Genomic DNA, 20,503 nt, shown 5'->3' with positions numbered 1-20,503 from the left:
AAGCTTTGGAAAATGGTTCACAAAAAAAAATAGGCACGAAAAATCACGTTTTTTTTTGTTTAAATTGCATTTTGGGATAATAAATAAATTTTTTGAGGAATTCCATTGGCACCGTCGGAAAGAGGAGATCTTAAGCAATAAAAACATATGTGTCTCAATTTTTTCTAGTGTCGAATAGTCTTAGTTATTGGCCGTTGAAAAGCAGTGTACCGGTAGTGGCGTTTTGGCCGTTTAAGGGTTAATTAATCTTTTTTGTTTCAAAAATAATCTTGTAGTTTGAAAATTCATCTTTGCGGTTGAAAATTCAAGAATTTCAGTTAAATATTTATCATTTTTGTTGAAAATTTATAATCTTGTCTTAAAATTCAACTATTTTAATTTTTTTAACCGAAAGATTAACTTTTACATTTTTGTTAAAAATCGATATTTTTTAGTGAAAAATTCAAGTAATTGTTTCAAAATGCAGTTTTTTTGAAATTTTTATCTCTGTTGTGTTAAAGCATGTTTAGAATGCACGTGATAAATTAAAAGAAATTTTTTAGTTTTGTGACAAATATGAAGATTTTACTTTTAATTGATCGGGAACATTGAAAAACTTGACCGGAAATTTTTCAGACTGGGAAAAAGACGTGAATTCTGTTCAATTTTTAATAAACATTTCTAAAGTTTATAAAATAATGTTTTGAATTTGAGCACCAGAAGATAATAAAACGTTCTTAATGGTTAACATAGCTGAATAAATATTTCTACCGTAAGAAAAGCCAATATAAACTTCCCTTTTTTCTCCCCTTTCACGTTTAAATACGAACTGAATTAATAGAACCCGAAGAGAAATTCAAACAGTTTTTGGTTAAAAATAAATTATTTTTGGTTAGAATTTCAAATATTTTGTCTGAATAGAAAATTCATATTTTATGGTAGAAAAATCACGTTTTTTGGTTGAAAATTACAGCTTGTGGTTGAAAATTACAGTTTGTGTTTGAAAATGAACTTTTTTTTATCAAAAGTACAACTGCCTTCTAAAAAAATCGTCTATCTGGTTAAGGATTTAACTATTTTAATGAAAATTCGTATCTTCTGGATGAAATTGCTACTATTTGGTTGTAAATGCTACTTTTTAGTTAAAAGTTCATACTACTTGGTTGAAAATGAACTTTTTTGTTAAAAATTTATCTTGTCAGGTTAATCATTAAACTTTCTTCTAAATAAATCGACTTTTTGGTTTAAAAATTGAACTATTTGGTTACAAATGCATACTATAGTGATTGAATATTAATCTTTTTTGTTTGAAAATTCTTCCATTTCGTTGAAAATTGATCTTTGTAGGTGAAAATTCACCTTTTTTGAGGATAATTCAAATGTCTTCTAAAAAAATTTGTCCTTTTTTTTTCGTTGAGGTGTTTTGTAAACCCTATTTCCCTACGTATTTCCACTATTTTGAGAGCATTTTGAACTGTGAAATATGTAGTTATCAAAAAATATTTCTATTATGATAAACTTGAACAAATTTTTTAAACTATGAATTTTTTTCGACGATAAAATGGACGATTGAAAAATGAGCAATTTTTTTGAAAATTCATTTTTTTCTTCTGTTAAAACTTATTTTGTTTTACTAAAAATTTAACTATTCCAGTTGCAAGTTTAACTATTTTGTTAAAAAATCGTAACTTTAATTGAAAATTAATGTTCTTTGTTTCAAATTCAACTATTCCAGATGAAAATTCGTTACTGTTTTGAAAACGTAACTATTTTTATTTTTAAATTCATTTTGTTTTTGTTGCAAATTACTTATTTATTTTACCGAAAAATGCAACTATTCCAATTGAAAATTACATTCTTTCAGTTAAAAATCCATCTCTTTGGTTTAACATCAATTTTTAACTGAAAACTTAACTATTCAATTGTTGGTTCACACTTTATTTTTTATTTTTATTTGAAAATTCATGTATTTTCTTGAATTCTTTGGTGACAATTAATATTCTTGGTTGAAAATTCATCTTTTTGTTTAAAAAATAAACTGTTACAGTTAAAGATTTATCATTTCATTTGAAAATTCATCTTTATAAATGAGGAAGAAAGTTGCTTATTATACGTTAAAATAAACATCTTTCCTGCTTAAGTACTTAAAATTTTTGCCCGCTTCTGTTAAATAAACTATTTTAACCTGAATTATTTTTTTCTGTAGTGTGCCTAGAAGCCTCCATCAAGATTTAAAGAAATTAATAATAGATATTTTTTTATCGATTTTATCAATCATTTCAAAGGTAGGCAACTTTTGAGATTGCTTGTCCGTAATGCACCTCCTTAATAATCGTTACAGATACTAGATTAAATCATTCGGAGACAACAGCATCCAAAAGCACATTAATTTTGCGCCAAAACACATCACGTCAACAATTCAAGTGGGAAGCATGCACTTTTGCGTATAGCGCATAACGCATTGCGCAGTTTCATAACCAGACCTACGAAGTAGTTATTTAACAGAAAATTACTTACTTTCATAAAAAATTAATTAATTTTCCATGAAAAACACAGTTTTCACTATGCTCACCTCAACACTTTGCAGTTTGAAATTACAAAAAACTACAGTGGGACTTCGCTGTCCGAAGTAGATCAGAAATCTTCCCTCTCTCTTTCTCTCTATTTCAGAATTGCACCGTATTTAAGTTAAAAGAATTTTAGTTTTGTTGAAAGTCAAATATGATTGATGGTTCTTAATGTTCAAGTGAAAATATGATAGTCTCAAACTGAAATTAAATCAACTACGGTATTTTGAAGCTCCAATTAGAAAAATGATAAGAGAACCTGACTGACTAGAATATTAAAATAAATCCTGAATAATTTTCTTATGATAGATTGCCAGACGCGAGCGCCTTACAAACACCAGGTCAAAAGGATGGTCAAACAAAAATGGTCAGAGAGGGTAATGGCGTAGTAGCGTACAGTTGGTCTCAAACTCAGCAACAATGGCAAAAGATTGGAGACGTTATGGGAGCAACAGGTGGCACAACAGAAACTTCGGGAAAGCAACTTTACAATGGTATCGAGTACGATTACGTTTTCGCTGTTGACATCGAAGAGGGATCTCCACCTTTAAAACTACCCTACAATATTGGCCAAGATCCTTGGCATGTTTCTCAAAAGTTTATTCATGATAATGGCCTCAGTCAATTATTTTTAGACCAGGTACTACAATTTTCTACCTTTAGTTAGAGTATCCGCTGGACCGGAAAACTGGGAATTTCTGAGGCAGAAAACCCCCGAAAACTGATGGTGCATTCATTTTTTGACCGGGAATGTTACCCATTTTGAGAAGAAAAATCTATCCAATCATAATGCAATTTAAAATAAATTTGATTTTAACTTTCTTTTCAATGTTGAATTTAAGTTTTTATCTTTTCAATTACAAAACCGTTCAGTTTAAATGCCGAATTCTAAAACCTTTTAATTCAGCAAAATTTCTATTTTGGGTCTTCATTTTCAAGCGTATATTTTCAATTTGAAACATTTTTAAAAAAAGTTTTGAAGAATTACAAGGTTATTATCAGAGTTGGGATATTTTCTTAAATCTCATAAATTATCTATTGAGAGTACTTTAAAAAAATGCGGATCGAAAACTGAACTGAACTTTCAACAGTTGAAAATTTGCTTTTCAATTTTCGACTGTTAAAAACTCCATTGTTAATTTTTCACTCTTGAAAATGGAGAAAACAGCGAATTTTGTATTATGTAAAACCTAGTGTAAGAAATTTTATATTTATATAATTTTACATAAAAATTTAATAGATAAGCATTTCAATCCATACAAAAAAATTTTAATAGTCGATTTTTTCGTAAACAGGTGGCAATTGGCAAATAGTGTTATGGAAAATTAATATTCATTCAATTGACATTTTATAAATTTGTTCAATTATAAAATAAGTTCAAATTGATCGATTCATAATTAAACGTTTTTATTCAATGTCAAATCCTCTTCAAATCTTGTTTCAGTCTGAAATGTTCAATTTTTAATCCATACCGTAACAAAATGGATCCCAAAAATAATGAAATATTATAAATATTTATTATTTTCCCTGACCATTAATATTCAAATACCAGCATTTTAATCTCATATTATTTTTAACATAGGAATTTTGGCATAATTTTCCACATAAACGGAATAAAACCATATTTAAGATACGAATTTAAAAGTTTCAAATTTATTTTAAACAAAAAAAAATGACTTTTACCATAAAATATGATTTTTTTTTAACAAATTACTTGAATTTTGAACATAAAAAGATGAATTCTCAACAAAAAAGTTTAATAGTTGATTTCTCAACGAACAAAAAATGAAATTTCATATAAAAAAAATGAATTTCAGAACCGAAAAGACCAATTTTCAACAAATAAATTTTGCAGTCATGAAAATGGAATTTTCAACCTAAAAATATGAATTTTCAGCAAAAAATTACTTTTCAACTAAATAGTTAAATTTTCAACCAAAGAGTTAAACCTTTATTAAAAAAAAATTCTAGAAAGTGGTTCAACTTTTATCCGCGCAGTTGAATTTTCAATTAAAATAGGTCAGTTTCCAACAAAATAGTTGGCTTTAAACCAAATAGATGAATTTTCAACAAAAATATGAATTTTCAATTTAAAAAAAAAAGATTTCTTAAGGTAGTGGTTCAACCAAAATATTTAAATCCTCAAGCAAATAACATTATTTTTCAACCAAACAATTGATTTTTATAAAAAAAAAAGATCAAATTTCTGCTACAACAGTTGAATCTTTAAATCAAAAAGACCGATTTTCAACAACAAAAATTTGAATTTTCATCCAAACAAGATTTTAGTTTTACTTTTCAATATTGCAATATGAGTTTTAAAGACTAAGTAAATTTTTTACAAATATACTTGCATTTTTAATATAAAAAACGAATATTTAACAAAACAGTTGAATTTTCAATAAAAAAGGAGAATTTTTAACAAAATTGTTGAATGTTGCATTTTTATCCAAGAACGATGAAATTTCTACTAAAACAGATTCATTTTTAAACCAAAAAGAAAAATTTTCAAAAACTAGTTCAATTTTTGTATCTAAACAAGATTTTAGTTGACTTTTCAACACCAGAATATGAATTTTAATTAAAAAGTTAATTTTCTACGAAATAGTTGAATTTTCAACCAAAAATGATAACTTTTTAACAAAGTTGCTAAATTCCCAAACAAATAATAAAATTTATAACTAAAAAAATAATCTGCAGGAGGAAGAAATTGAAAAAAAGAAATATAAACATAAATACAAGCTAAATAAATTATCACCAACAATATTATATGAGGGATACCGCAAAACTGCATTAAAAAAATTCCCCCATTTTTCCTTGACCAATTCTTCATTTACGCTGACCATTAATATTCAAAAACAAGAATCTTAAACTCGTAAAATTTTTAAGAGAGAATCTTTTATAAAGAAAATAAAGCAATTTCAAATAAAAATTGAAAAAATTCCAATTTATTCTTCTCGACAGTTATTTAAAGTTATAAAAATTCCATGACTTATTCAAGATTCTTATTTTTCTATCTCTGACTTTTCCCGGGCCAATAAAATTCCCTGACTTTTTTAAAAATCATTAGAAAGTTTCGTTTTTAACTAACCAGTTTTCTTTTTTAAAATTATTAGATAATTTAAGTACGATCCCTAAGTCAAATATTAAAACCCGTACGATTTGGAATTCAATTTTTTCAAAAAGCCGTATAACGTTAAAATTTCAGTTGTAATTTAAACTTTGATCTTTAAAATTTTGTTGATTCCATTTTTTATTTGTAAGTGAAAATGTCTTATTTCAATGTAGAAATAAAAATTAAAAAATTATTGATTTAAAATGACTTAGAATCAAAATAATTTAACTTCAAATTAGAGCATTAAAAATTATGGCGTGGATTTATACTGAAAAAAAAACATTTAATTTGTTTGATTTTGGAAAGTTTAAAATTCGCAGTTTTGAAGTTTAACGACATTTAATTTAAAGTTGTTTAATTATAAAATAATAAAAACTTTCATTTTAGACTTTTTAATTATTTAACGTTTCAACACGAAATTTTAAAATAAAATTTGGTTGAGCTTCATTTTAAAAACTTTAAAATTCAAGAGTTCCACTTTGAGTGTTTTAATTTAAAGATTAGTTTTGATTATCTTGAATGTTGGAATTTTTAAATTTCAATGACCGTGAACATTTTTTGCGAACTGGTACATGACCGGAATTTTTTTCTCATCGATGAAAATGGCCGCCCTAATCTAATGTACAAAATAAGGTTTGGAAAAGTCTCTAAACTTCCCTTTTCATTGCAGGTGGCTAATTTCATAGTCAAGAATTCTCAAGGTGCGCCGGTGGCAAATACGAATGCTCAGTATGCAGATCCGTTTACAGGCGGAAGTAGATATATTCCTAATTCGTCCGAGGTCCCAAGTACCCATCCGGCTAAATCTCCGACTGCTAGCTCGTCCAATTCTTCTGTTGGTCCCGCTTACATACCCCGAACTACTTATTTAAAACTAGAGCAAGCTAATCTCGCAGCGATACTGGGTAACTCGCAACTTTAAAATTGTCTGAAAACTCACGACCTTGATTTAATGATTAAGGTCTTGCCAAAGTCTTGCCAAAAGTCTGATATCTAAAAAAAAAAATAGTTTTTCTATGATTTTAACCCTCTCGACGTACACTGGTGTGAATCTGCACCAAAAAAATGTTCAAGTTGCTGGAATTTTTCGCTGTCACTTTTCCGAGGTATACCCCCACTACGACAAACATGCGGCACCTCTCTAACATCTACTGTCGTTGAGTCCGCGTTCATTTGTGACTTGGCTGCCGAAGTAGGTACTAAATTTCGAGTGAGTGCATATTTGCACAAGTGTTTCTTGTGTGTGTGCAGCATCGTTGCCGTCTCAGAATGAGTGCCCTAGTTTATAATCTCCGAAGTGCGAAAGATGTGACAGCATCTCTGTCGGATTCGGAAGAGGAGCAATTTTTCGAGGACAGTGACGATGAAAATTTATTCGGAGTATCTGATAATCAAGGTAAGTTGATAAATGAATAGGTAATTTAATGATTTTTTATACAGCATATTTTGATCGGCTTAATATAAAATTCAACGGCATACCGTGTATTTTAAATATACACTGCCGGTCAAAAATTTTCGCACACCTATTTTTTCATGACTGATTAAGTTCTCTTAATTTCAATAATGCCAGAGATAAAAAAAATTCTCTTCATGGGGTTGATTGCTTTCCAAATTCTGTATAAAGTGAGCCTAGGATGAAGCCAATTGGTCTACTTTGTAAGTAGTTATTGCAAGAATAGTATAAATTTCAATTTTTATGAAATGATCAGTAACTTTCGAAATAATCAACACTTTTCAATGTTCTTGGGCTCATTTTGAAGCTATTTTTCCACCGTGTCACAACAGCTTATAAGCATGAAGCTAAAAAAATTGCTCATCACATTGTAAAAATTGGAATTTGTATCAAAAAACTTGGAAAAATTGCAATATTCTTTGTGGTAAGAAAACTATTTTTGTAAAATATGTGGAACATATAATCACAAAGTTTTTATGAAAGTTCCTCAAAATCTGTATTTTTTCAATTTTTATTTCTATTTGCCGACAGATAAAATGTTTTCAAATTCTTCATGAGGTGCCCGAACTGCATGCGCAAAATGTCTGACGACCATCGTGCACCTGTATGCACTGAATGCGAGCGTTTTGCCGAGAACTAAGTATCTCCTTGTATTTTTTAAGTATTGACATAATTTTTATGATAAATAAATGGCTTTATTGTATTTTCTTGTTATTTAATATATTTACTCTTACTTGTCCACTCTGAAAGCACAAAATTCCCTCTTTGGAAATATAGTAGCTTCGGGGGCATGGGAAAAATACTTAGTATAATTACATTACTTTTATATTTTTTTTTCTTAAAAAAAAAACAATGTTTTAGCTGATAAATCGAGTTAGTTCCGTTGAATTTGATTAAAATGCAAAAAATACGATTTTTTAAAAGAAAAAATTATTTTTTAAAACATACCTTGCTTAAAACAATTTTTTATAGAAAAATGTATTTTTTTGTTAATTTCAATTACAGCATTGTATTCTGCGAAAAATTTCAGACCAAAAATACATGTCTTTCGATATGTTTTGAACATTTCTTAATCTTTAAATCAGCTGCTGAAATCGCGAAATCCCAATTTGCACCTGTGTACGGTGAATGGGTGCTGGAATGAAGTGTACGGTAAGAGGGTTAAGAATAAAAATATTATAACTGATCTCATTTCAAATAAGAAAAAACCATTATTTTGTATGAAAAATATTAAAATTCACACATAAAAAACATTAATTTTAACTATGTTTTTTGCAATTGAATTTTTTTGGCCGTTGCTTTAAAAATTTTTTCTTAACAAACAATTGTTTTCACGATTTCAGCCACAGAAAAATTTACTTTCAAAATTGGAAAGAGTAGAGTTATAGTGAATTTTTTCACCGGAAAAAATGGGCTGTCATTTATTAAAATGCAATCTTTTTTCCAAAATTGGTAAGAAGCGACGGTCAGAAAAAATTCAATTGCAAAAACCATAGTTAAAATTATTGTTTTTTTTTGTGTGAATTTTAACATTTTTCATGAAGAAAATGTTTTCTATTTGAAATTACATTAATTATAATATTTAGATTCTTAAAATCATAGAAAAACTATTTTTTTCTAAGGATATCTGATTTTTTGGAGGACAACTACTATAAGGTCAGCTGAATTTATTTCTTTGATTAAATGCTAAATTAATGCTCCAGAAAAACTACGGGAGTTTAATGCGAAACGAGACAGCTTGCAGCGAATACTGGACGAGAAGTTGGAATCAGCAGTGAAACTTGCAGGAGATGAAAGTGTAATTTCCGGAGCGATAGATGTTCTGAAAAGTCTTTTACATTGGCCAAATGATATCGTTTTCCCGGCCCTTGATGTAGCTCGGCTCGCCGTTTTACGGAAAGAAGCTAACGAAGGCTTGTGTAACGAAGAATTGATACAATTTCTGAGACGACACATTCAAGAAAACTCTTTGCAGGCCAACCAGATGCTTAGTTTTCGATTACTGGCGAATATGTTTGCTCATGAAAAGGGGGAAAAGTTTGGCCTCGAGTATCGAGACGAGATTTTGAAGAGTTTACTCAATTTATCCTCTCTCGGGAACAAAAACAACCAAGTAAGTGATCATCCATAAACTGCATTACCAATTTTAGGCGATTTTTTACCCCCGCCATCTCTCCCGAAAGTAACGTAATCCTTTAGATAAAATCCGATTTTACGTTTATACTAATTATATTTTGTTTTTAAGTATAAAATCAAAAATAAATAAAATTTTAAAAAAAGTGATTTTCAAAGTAACTGTTGAAATGTGCCTAATTCAATTTTATGTGACAGTTAATCCGGGTATTATAGAATTTCCAAGCTAAGAAAGGTATATTTCGAACCTAAAATGGAATAATTAAACTCTTAGTTGAAAAAAAGAATTTTAAATTATAAAATAACTAATTTTCTACTAAATAGTTGATTTTTTAAAAACTAAATTATTGAATTTTCAAAACAATATGACGAATTATCAAATGAAAAATATGAAACTTGGATAAAAAGTTAATTTTTTACAAAAAAAAAGAAGAATTTCCGACAAAATACAAGACCTCACAAGCCAAAAGTTGATTTTTTAATTAAACCAGATTTATTTTAAATACAATAGTTCAATTTTAATAAAAAGTTGAATTCTTACTTAATGAAGAACCAATTTCGACCAAAAATGGAATAGATCAATTTTTTATTACCAAATTAATTTTTCAACAAAAAGAAGGAATCTTTAACAAAACCTAGTTATTAAATTCGTAACCAAAAAGAGGAATATTCAAACAAAAATATTAACTTTTAACTGGAAAGAAACGAATTTTTAACAAAAATTCTCAACTAAAAAGTTGAATTTTTAACGAGAAAGATTAATTTGATACCAATAACGACGAATTTTCAATAAAATTTAAGAGTTTTCAACCAAAAATTTAAATTTTTAAGAAAAACAATTAATTTTTAAGAACAAGTTCAACTTTAAAACCTAGCTGTTAAATTTCTAACTAAAAAGATGAATTTTTAAACAAACATATTAATTTTATATTTAAAAAATGTATTTAAAAACTAAAACATTAATTTACTAGCAAAAAAAGCCGAATTTTCAATCAAATTCAAGACTTCTCATCCAAAAAGTTGAACTTTTAAGAAAGATGGAAAAAAATTAGTTTTTAAGAAAGTAGTTGAACTTTAAAATCTAGCTGTTAAATTTTTAACCAAAAAGATTGATTTTCTACAAAAAAAACGATTTTGAATAAAAATTCAGTAATTCTCAACCGTAAAGTTGAATTTTCAACTAAAAAAGATGAATTTTTAAATAAAAAGATTAATTTCCTACAAAAAAACGAATTTCGAACAAAAATTCAAGACATCTCAAACAAAAAGTTAAGTTTTCAACTAAAAAAGATGAATTTTTAAACAAAAGGTTGATTTACTACCAAAAAAGAAGAAATTTCAATAAAATTCCAGCATTCTTGGCCAAAAATTTGAATTTTCATTTAAAAAAGATTAAGTCAGTAACGAAAAAGACGAATTTTCTATCAAATTCAAGAATTCACAACCATAAAGTTGAATTTTTAAGAAAAAAGATAGTTTTTAAGAAAGTAGTTCAACTTTAAAACCTAGCTGTTAAAAAAGTTACAAAAAGATTAATTTTCTACAGAAAAAAAAACGAATTTTGAACAAAAATTCAATTATTCCCAATCAAAAAGTTGAATATTCAACTAAAAAGATGAATTTATAAATAAAAAGATTATTTTACCACCAAAAGAGGCGAACTTTCAATAAAATTGGATTTTTAAGAAAGAAAGAAAGTTTAATTTTTAAGAAATTATTTTAACTTTAAAACCTAGTTGTTAAATTTCTAACCAAAAAGATTAATATTTAAACAAAAATATTAACTTTTAACCGGAAAGAAACGAATTTTTAACAAAAATTCAAGAAATCTCAAACAAAAAGTTGAGTTTTCAACTGAAAAGGATTAATTTTTAAACAAAAGGTTAATTTACAGCCAAAAAAGAAGAACGTTCAATAAAATTCAAGAATTTTTGGCCAAAAACTTTGAATTTTTAACTAAAAAATATGAATTTTTAAACAGAAAGATTAATTAAAAAAAATATATTAATTTTCTACCAAAGATAAAACGAATTTTTAACATAAATTCAACAAATCTCAACCAGAAAGTTGATTTTTCAACTAAAAAAGATGTATTTTCAAACAAGAATTTTATTTACAACCAAAAAAGACGAACTTACAATAAAGTTCAATAATTCTCGGCTAAAAATGTGAATTTTCAATTAAAAAAGATTACTTTTGAATAAAAAATATTACTAACAAAAAAGACGAATTATCAATCAAATTGAAGGATTTTTAACCAAAAAGTTGAATTCTCAACTACAGAAATTTTATTTTTAAAGAAAAATTTAATTTACTACCCAAAAAGACGAATTTTTAACAATATTCAAATTTCTTGGAAGCAATTTTCTTCAAATGTTGAAAACATGAAAAAAATTTGGTTCTGGAAAACCCCACCTTTTTATTCTTCAAATTATTTTTTAAAACTTTCTACTATGTAATGCTAAAAACTAAAATTCTAAAATTATTAAATTATTATTAAAATCTAAAAAAAAAACTAAAATTCTTCTGGGTACAAAAGTTATTTAGCAAGCACCAAACTTACATAATATCTTCATTATCAAAGTATGTACAAGTTCATAGAAAAAATTGGCAAAAAAGTTGAATGTCTGTTTTTTTTTTAGAAAATCTATTTTAAATTTTTTTAGAAAAACCGCTGCCATATTGTTAATTTTAATAATAAGTATCTCTACTAGGCCAAATGTTATAAATATTTAAAGAAATAAAATTAGGATTTTTTGAAAAAACAAAGGACAAAATTCAAATACGCGTAACTGTTTAGATATTTTTTTGGTTACAAATCGGAAAAATACGTATCGTCTAATTTCATCTCAAAAATAACATGCTTCGTTCCCTAGAGATTTTGCGATTTCAAGTGTAGGGCCCTCTCTGATTTGAAATGGATTCGGTCTAGAGTTTTTCGAATCTTAATCTCGCTGGACAATTAGAAATTCTTACTAATTACTTAGGAATTTTCTATTATCATCAGAGTAGTTACTATCGATCAATTTAACTCTTCAAATAACAGAAAATAATTAACCTCATATTTCGACAAGATGGAAAATAAATTTAAAAAATTGTAAAATTATATTTTTCTGAAAGAAGATCCTCTAACAATCGCTCCACTGGGAATCGAACCACATAACTTCCGATTGCCGGTCGGGTGCTTTCTCAATTAAGCAGTCAGAGAGATCGATAGAAAATCTTTTTTCAGAAATATACGCTATATCAAACTAAGTGATACCAGTAATTTCATAAATAAATAATTTCATAATTTATGAAATTACTTGTATCACCTAGCTTGAAATAGCGCATTGGGAATGGTTAAACTGCGCTACGCCACCTGGTGACAAAAATCCGAAATAGAAAGAATAGGTACGATTTTAAAGTTTTACATTAACTTTGGCAGAAAAGTATTTTAACGATTTTCGTTGTGGAGTTTAAAGTATTTTTTGGATATTAAAAGTAAGTCTTTATTAGAAACAAAGGGTTTTAGATGAAATTTACATCTTATAAGGTGAAGAAACATATTTTTTTACAGAAATATCTGTCCAACTGTAATTTCTATCCCTTTTTAAAATACATTTTCATTTGATCAACTGTGACTATAAATTAATAATGATTTTTAAAATTAAACTTTTCTTTAAAATTTTTAAAGTGAATAATAATTAATTTTACCAGATGATTTGAAATCAGTTCGCAATTAAAAAAATTCCCGTTTCTAACGTCAAAAATTATGTGAACTATTTCAATTGGAAGTCTTATTAGTTAAACAAATGTAAACGCCCGATTGAAATTTTATAAACAATTTTCAATTTTAAAATAACTTGAACATAATATATTCATAAACAAAGGCTTTTATTAAATTTCAAATATTATTTCATTTTAAAATATTCAATTTTTAAACCATTCAATTTGAAATTTTTTAATTAAGAAAAATGAGAATGACTTAATATTTAGAAATGCCTGACTGTTTATTTAAAATCAATAATTGTAGTTAAATATTAAAAACTGAATTTTGTACGTTACATTTTAATTGTTCTATTTAAAAAAACTCAATTTGTAAATAAGATTTTTGAACCTCGATGTATAAATAAGAATAACATATTATTCTATAAAAAATGCAAGGAAGTTGAAGAAATATTTAGAAGTTTTGAAAAAATTCAATTTAAAATTTGAAATTATTTGAAATTATTTGAAATAATTCAAACAAAGTGTGTACGTGTACCGCCAATATATAGATTTTGGTAGATTTCGAACAAAATTTTTTTAAGTTTTTCAAGATTTTTGGAATGGCTTCAGAATATTTTAAAAAATTTCCTATGAAAATTAATAATGATTTTGATTTTGAAAAGATAATATTGAGTGATTATTCAAAAAGATTTACAAAGATTTACAAAAATCTGAAAAATGAATGTGGAAGATTTTAAGGAAATTTGTTTAATTTGGCAGAATTAAAAAAAAAAATCAGAAAAAAGATTAATTATAAAGGATGCTTGGAAGTTCTGAAATAATTTGAAAAATAATAAAAAAAATGTAAACAACATGCAGATCTCTCAAGATTTTCAAATAAAATTTGGAAGCATTTTAAGGATTTTTTTAACCATTTAAAATATAAATAATTTAAATTTTAATTTAAGAAGTCTTCAGTTTATAAAAAAATGAAATCGTTCAATTTTTTATGTTTCAGGATTAAAATTGCTTTAAATGAAATAATTTTGAAATTTTTTTAATTCATTGGTTGATTCTTTAATTTAGACTTTAGAGCATTGCAAATGATAACGTGAAATTATATTTTTAGAACTGAATCTGAATCTTTAAACTCTACAATTTATAAAAGTTAAAAAATTCATTTTTCAGTTTAACTGCATTTAATTAAAAATTGTTCAGTTTAAAAGTGTTAGTAGCTTCTATTTTATACGTGTAAATTATTTTAAAAGTTTGAAATTCAGGAGATCCACTTTGAGTGTATTCATTTGCAGCTCAGTTTTTATTAATTCAAACTAACCTACCCTAATTCGTCTATTACTCGTAGTCTTCGTATATTTTTGATAAAATTGGTTGCTACATACATTATTTAAAGTTTATTTAAACTTAAATTCATTGAAAACTATCTAAAACTATTTTTTACGACGATTTGTTTTTAGTATTCAATCATTGTTTTATACTTCACAAAACTATCGTAAAATCACTTTTATGCAAAAATTAATGTACAACTTTAAAATTGTACCTACTCTTTCTAGTTTCAGTTTTGGGCACCAGGTGGCGAAATGGTAGACCACCATTTCCAATATCTCTGAAAAAAAGATTTTCTTTTGATCTCTCTAATAGCTTAATTGGGAAAGCACTCGACTGGCAATCGGAAGTTCTGTGGTTCGATTCCTAGTGGAGCGATTGTTAGAGGATCTTTTTTTCAGAAAAATATAATTTAAAAATTCTTACTAATTAATAATACTAATTGTTTCAGGTAGCAATAGCCTCATACGTGTTGAATCTGGTGGTCGCATTGAATAAACACAACGATGTACCAGGAAGGACGAGAGCTCTGAATGTGATTTTCTCTTTAATTCCTCGTCTGCAGGAACCAGAGGCGATTTTTAGGATTTTAGTGGGATTGGGTACTCTGCTTGCTGCCACTCAAGATTCTGAGGATCGCAACGAGCTGGTTGCAGCTGTACGCCAATCCGAAACTGCCTTGACCATGCTTAGAAACTTGTCGGAAGACACTTCCGTTCTTAGTTCGCAGAATAAGCTCGCCCATTGTTCGAAGCAAATTATTGACTTAATTTTCTGAACTATGGCTGCAATGATTTTGTACTTTTTGTATCTACTCGTAGAGATTGTACAGTTCAGTGATACTGTTGAATACAGTTTATTTAAATTTAAACGTATCGGCAAAATATTAAAAAGTTAGTATCACTCGTGATTATCTAAGTCTAAGTGAATGTGACGATGATTAACTTGTTCATCAGGTTTCATAGAGTCTGATCGACTGACATCCAGTTAATGAGCTTTTGCACTAAGTTTTTATATTCATTTGATGGAAAAAAATATTAAAAGTAAGGTAAAGTTTGTATTTGAGAAATAAAAAACTGATATTTGAGATTTAAGTGAAATATATGAAAGTACTTCGGTGTAATGGTATTTAATATGCTCTGATTATCCTTTGCGAGTTAATGAACGTATTTTAATCCCAATTGATACGGTTTACTTTCATTTACGGGGTTTTAGGCACGATTCGAAATTGCGCCGGAGTTAAAATTCCAAAAACACAGCAGGGAAATTCAAGTTTTTGTTATTTAAATCATTTTTCTTAATTTAGAAAAGTGATTCCTACTTTATCTGCAGTCGTAGGGTCAACTTCCTGTCAACTAGTGTTGCCCACCCTGAGCGAAATTTGTTGAAATAAAAAGTTTTATATCTGTATCAAAAATTCATGTATTTTTAAAAATCAAATGTGGTTTTATATTTTTTATACTACGAAAACAATTACTTTTTCTATATTTTTTTCTCGCGAAAAAAAACGTGTGTAATTTTTAAAGGAACTTGTAGATTTAAAAAAAATAAATAGATTCGTATTTGTATTTTCTTTAAACAAAGCTCAAGATGACATTTTTTTCTTGAGCCGTTTTAAGGTTATGACCATTTTTAGGGAAGCAAATGTTTTTTTTTCATTTATTAATCTCATTTTAAAGAAAATACAAATGCGCATCTAAATTTTTTTTAAATCTACAAGTTCCTTTAAAAAATACATTCGATTTTTTGAGAGCTGATAAAAGTGATTATTTTTTTTTACTATAGAAAACTCCATTTTTTTTTTGCAAACTTTAAAACCACCTTTGATTTTTTTAAATACATGAATTTTTGGCAGATATAAATTACGTTACGGATTCATTTACTTATTTAAAAATTCAACTACTTGGTTGAAAGTTAAACTTATTTATTGAACACTCATCTTTTGATTGAAGATTCGCCATTTTTATTGAAAATTCATCTGTGATTGGAAATGTAATTAATTTATTGAAAATTAATTTTTTTTTATCTGAAAATTTAACTATTCCAATAGAAAATTTATCTATTTTGCTGAAAATGCGTTTTTTTGTTCTGAAGAATTAAATTTAAGAGAAAATTCAACTTCTATTTTTGGTTGAAAATTTATTTTCTCCCTCTTTTTTCAGTTGTTACTTTTGTCTAATGAGTCGAAAAATAAGGTGGTTTGAAAGTCTATTTTTTTAATTGTCAGTCTTTTTCGTGCTTTTTTAACATGCAACATTTTTCATAAAAAAATGGATTTCTGTTGAACCTTAAATTATAAATTTAAAAACTAACTTTTTTTACTCGAAAATTCAACTATTTGTTTCAAAATGTATGTACTTTGTGTAAAATTCGTTTTTTTTTTGTATAGAAAATTAATCTTTATTGTTAAAAATTCCTCTACCATAAAAAATTTAACTATTTCAGTTGAACAAAAAATTAATTTCTTTAACTGTTCCTTTTTTTAGCTAAAAATAGATTTTTCCTAGTTCAAAATTCACCAATTTGAATAAAAATTGGTCTTTTTTAATAGAAAATTCAACCATATCGTTGATAATTTACGTATTTTGTTAAAAAATCGTTAAAAATTAAATTATTCCATATAAATATTTATACTTTAATTGACATTCATCTTTTATGTTGGAAATAAACTTACTTTGTTACAGCTGAGCTATTTTATTAAAAATTATTATTTTTTCGAAGATTCATAATTTTAATTTAAAATTCAGTTCTTGGGTTGAAAAATGAGCTATATGATAAAAATTATTTTTGTTTCGATGAAATGAAATTTTTTCCGAAAATGGAACTATTTTATGGAAAACTTGTTTCCTTTTTGGTTAAAAATTAAGTTTTGTTTTAACTGAAAATGCAATTATTATAGCAATTCAATATTCTATAGTATTAATTAAAACCGCATTTCCCTTTTTTTGAAATTTAATTTTCTTTTCTAAAAATTATTCTCGACGGTTAAAAATTCAAGTACTTCGGATAAATATTTATTATTTTTGTTGAAATTCATCTTTTAGGTTGAAAATAAACTTACTTTGTTACAACTTGAGCTCTTTTATTAAAAATTATTATTTTTTTTCTTTGAAGTTCATAATTTTAATTTAAAATTAAATTCTTGGGTTGAAAAATGAGCTATATGATAGAAAAATAATTTTTTGTTTTGATGAAAAGGAATTTTTTCCGAAAATTGAACTATTTTATGGAAAATTTGTTTCCTTTTTGGTTAAAAATTAGTTTTTGTTTTAACTGAAAATGCAATTACTATATCAGTTAAATATGCTATGATATTAATTAAAACCTCATTTCCTTTGGCTGGCCTTTTATTTTTTGACTCAAAATTCAATTATTCAATTTTTGATTGAAAAATAATCTTTTCCAGTTGAAAATTCATCGTTTTTTTGGTAGAAATTAATCTTCTTGGTTAAAAATTCATCTTTTTGGTCGAAAGCTGAATTATTTCATTCCAATATTCATCTGTTTGGTTAAACATTAATTTTTTCAAATTATAAGCTTAGTAAGCTTTGGTTGACAATTTGTGTTTTTACATTAAAAAGTAATTTTTTGTTGTTTAAAATTCAACTGTTCCAGTCAAAGATTCATCATTTTGATGGAAAATTCATGAGTTGGATTACAAATTAAGTTTATTAACTAAAAATTTAACTATTGCATTTTTTTGTTGAAAGTTAATTTTTTTAGTTCAAAATTTCAAAATTTGGTTGAAAGTTTTTTTTAATTCATTTTTTGTTGGTAAAAAATTAATCTACTTGTTTGAAAATTGATCTTTGCGGTTGAAAATTCAAGTATTTCAGTTAAATATTCATCATTTTAGTTGAAAATTTATCTTTGGCTTATAATTCAACTATTTTAACTAATTTTTGTAATTGAAAGTTTAACTTTTCCATTTCTGTTTAAAATTGAGGAAAACATGAATATTCTGCTTTCAATTGACCGGGAAAATTGAAAAAGTTGATCGGGAGTTTGAAATCGGCCGCTGAATCGCCACCCTCTGTCTATAAAAAGCACAAAAATGCAAGACATTAAATTGAAATAAAAATTTTAAATGTAAGGAATATCAGTTACGTTTTTAATTAAATTCTCGAGTCAGGCTGAAAAGGAATTGTCTTAAATAGAATATACAATGTGCATTTTGCTTTCAGGTCGTGTGTCAGTGTCGTCTTGCGTGATCGATTGACAGGAAATCGACGGAGTAATTTCTATATGCAATACTGATCTTATAATTACAAAAACATTCATGAAGTTTTGTCCATACTCGATATCTTTCTTATTATTATGCATCGTTACATCATTCCTTGTCAGAATATATTAAATTTACTAAAGTTAATCATTCACTTTGCATTAAATTAAAATAATTAAATAATTCCACATATTATAAACTCTACGAATTAATCCGGAACTATGATATATTTATTCTCCCGATTTAAATTTAATTTCAATTACACATTCACAGGGTGGCGACTTGACCGGAATCAAGTTATCATTATTTTAATAATTTTCATTATTCACAGTCGTAGATTTTTCAGATTATCTCAGTTTACTCTAATTAAATCACAATTTATTATTTAATTTGTATTATTTTTCATTATGAGAAAAACCATTCGCTATTTTTTTGCTCTGTGTGATTTCTTTCGACTTAGGTTTGGTAATCGGATTATATTTCAAACTATTTATCATGCTTTATTCCCTTACTCCTAACTTATTCTGTTTTTGAATAGCGCATTTTATAAAATAATTATTGTTTTTATTTTAGAACAGGGAGTTTCTGGGCAGAAATATAATTACACTTGGAACAGGAAATTTTTGACATGGAACGGGAATTTTTGAAAAAGTCATTAGAGTAGAAATAGTATTTTGAGAAGGAATAGTATTTTGAGAATAAATATATTTGTGAATTATAATACAAAATTTGATTACACTTTCCGTTTCGAATTCATCTTCTTTTAGTTGAAAATGCAACTATAACTGGTTAAGAATTAGATTTTTAATAGAAAATTTATTCACTATATTTTTGGTTGAAAGTGTATCTTTTTGGATGACAATTTAACTATTTGGTTGAAAATTGATATTTTTATTTAGAAATTAAACTATTTTTTTGAAAATTTAGGAACTTCGTGAAAAAATCGCCTTTTTTACGTAAAAAGTTAATGTATATGATTGAAAATTAATGTTTTTGATATAAACATTCAACTATTCCAGTTGATGATTCATTATTTTATTTAAAAATTTATCAGTTTGGTCGGAAATTATATTCATTCGACAGAAAACTTGAATGTTGATTTTTGGTTGTATATTGATCATTTCTTGTTCAAAATTCAACAATTTGGATGAAAACGTGTCTTTTTTAATTGGAAATTCAACTATTTCATTGAAAATTCATATATTTTTGTAGATAATTATCTTTTTCTTTGTCAATGTCCTTAATTAAAAGTTCTCCTTTTTGGTTAAAAATTCACGTATTCCAGTTAAATATTTATAATTTTAATTAAAAATTAATTTTTATGGTTCAAATATGAGCTTATTTGATTGAAAACTTCCGTTTTCTTTGGAAGAAAGAAATTTTTCCGAATATTTAACTTTTTTTTTTGAAAATGTGTTTATTCTTTGCTTTAAATTTATTTCGTTTTTGGTACTCAAAATGTAAGGTCCATTAAGCTAGCACCTTCACAATCGAATTTGGGGATTTTTCATAGCTCAGATTTTTGGGCTTTTTTTTTGCTTTTTGGGCTCCAATTAAAATTTTTGAGCTACTTTACTTTTTTCAAAAAATTGATTTTCTTGTGGAGGTGCTAGCTTAGATTAACCCAGCAACTCTTCTTTATTCATAATGTGTCCCCTAAGGGTTTACACGACTTCCATTCCTTACAATCTTTCCGTTTACATCTATATATTTTTTACAATCTTATCCTTTCTATATATACAATTATTTACAACTATTTACATAAAGTCTTATATCTAGTTCCTTATTTCTATTTCCTGTGATAGCGCAATTTAGGACTTATTAGTAAGCGAGTGAGCGAGCGAACGAAAGCGAGAGTGCAAGCGAGAGAGAGAGTATGAGAACGCAAACGCATCTTGGTCTACTTATCTTTTACTTTACCATTACTTACAATTTTCACGCTTCTAATCTAAGCGACTTCCGTTTCCTTTTTCTTTCACTTTCTTTATACCCCCATTTAC

At 26.6% G+C, this 20,503-nt stretch overlaps 1 protein-coding gene across 1 annotated transcript in view; it reads left to right on the top strand.

Moving 5' to 3' along the window:
- LOC117176890 (phospholipase A-2-activating protein) overlaps positions 1-15,540 on the top strand; it is a 23,892-nt gene extending 8,352 nt beyond the window's left edge. Inside the window, exons 3-6 of the mRNA XM_033367263.1 lie at positions 2,856-3,186; positions 6,332-6,566; positions 8,818-9,227; positions 14,733-15,540. Coding sequence (XP_033223154.1) covers positions 2,856-3,186; positions 6,332-6,566; positions 8,818-9,227; positions 14,733-15,059 — 1,303 coding nt within the window. The 3' untranslated portion in view covers positions 15,060-15,540. The remainder of the gene's footprint in view (positions 1-2,855; positions 3,187-6,331; positions 6,567-8,817; positions 9,228-14,732) is intronic.
- Positions 15,541-20,503: the final 4,963 nt, after the last annotated feature.

Source organism: Belonocnema kinseyi, chromosome 7 (genome assembly GCF_010883055.1).
Source record: "Belonocnema kinseyi isolate 2016_QV_RU_SX_M_011 chromosome 7, B_treatae_v1, whole genome shotgun sequence".
NCBI lineage: Eukaryota > Metazoa > Arthropoda > Insecta > Hymenoptera > Cynipidae > Belonocnema > Belonocnema kinseyi.
This window is presented reverse-complemented; position numbering and strand designations above follow the sequence as displayed.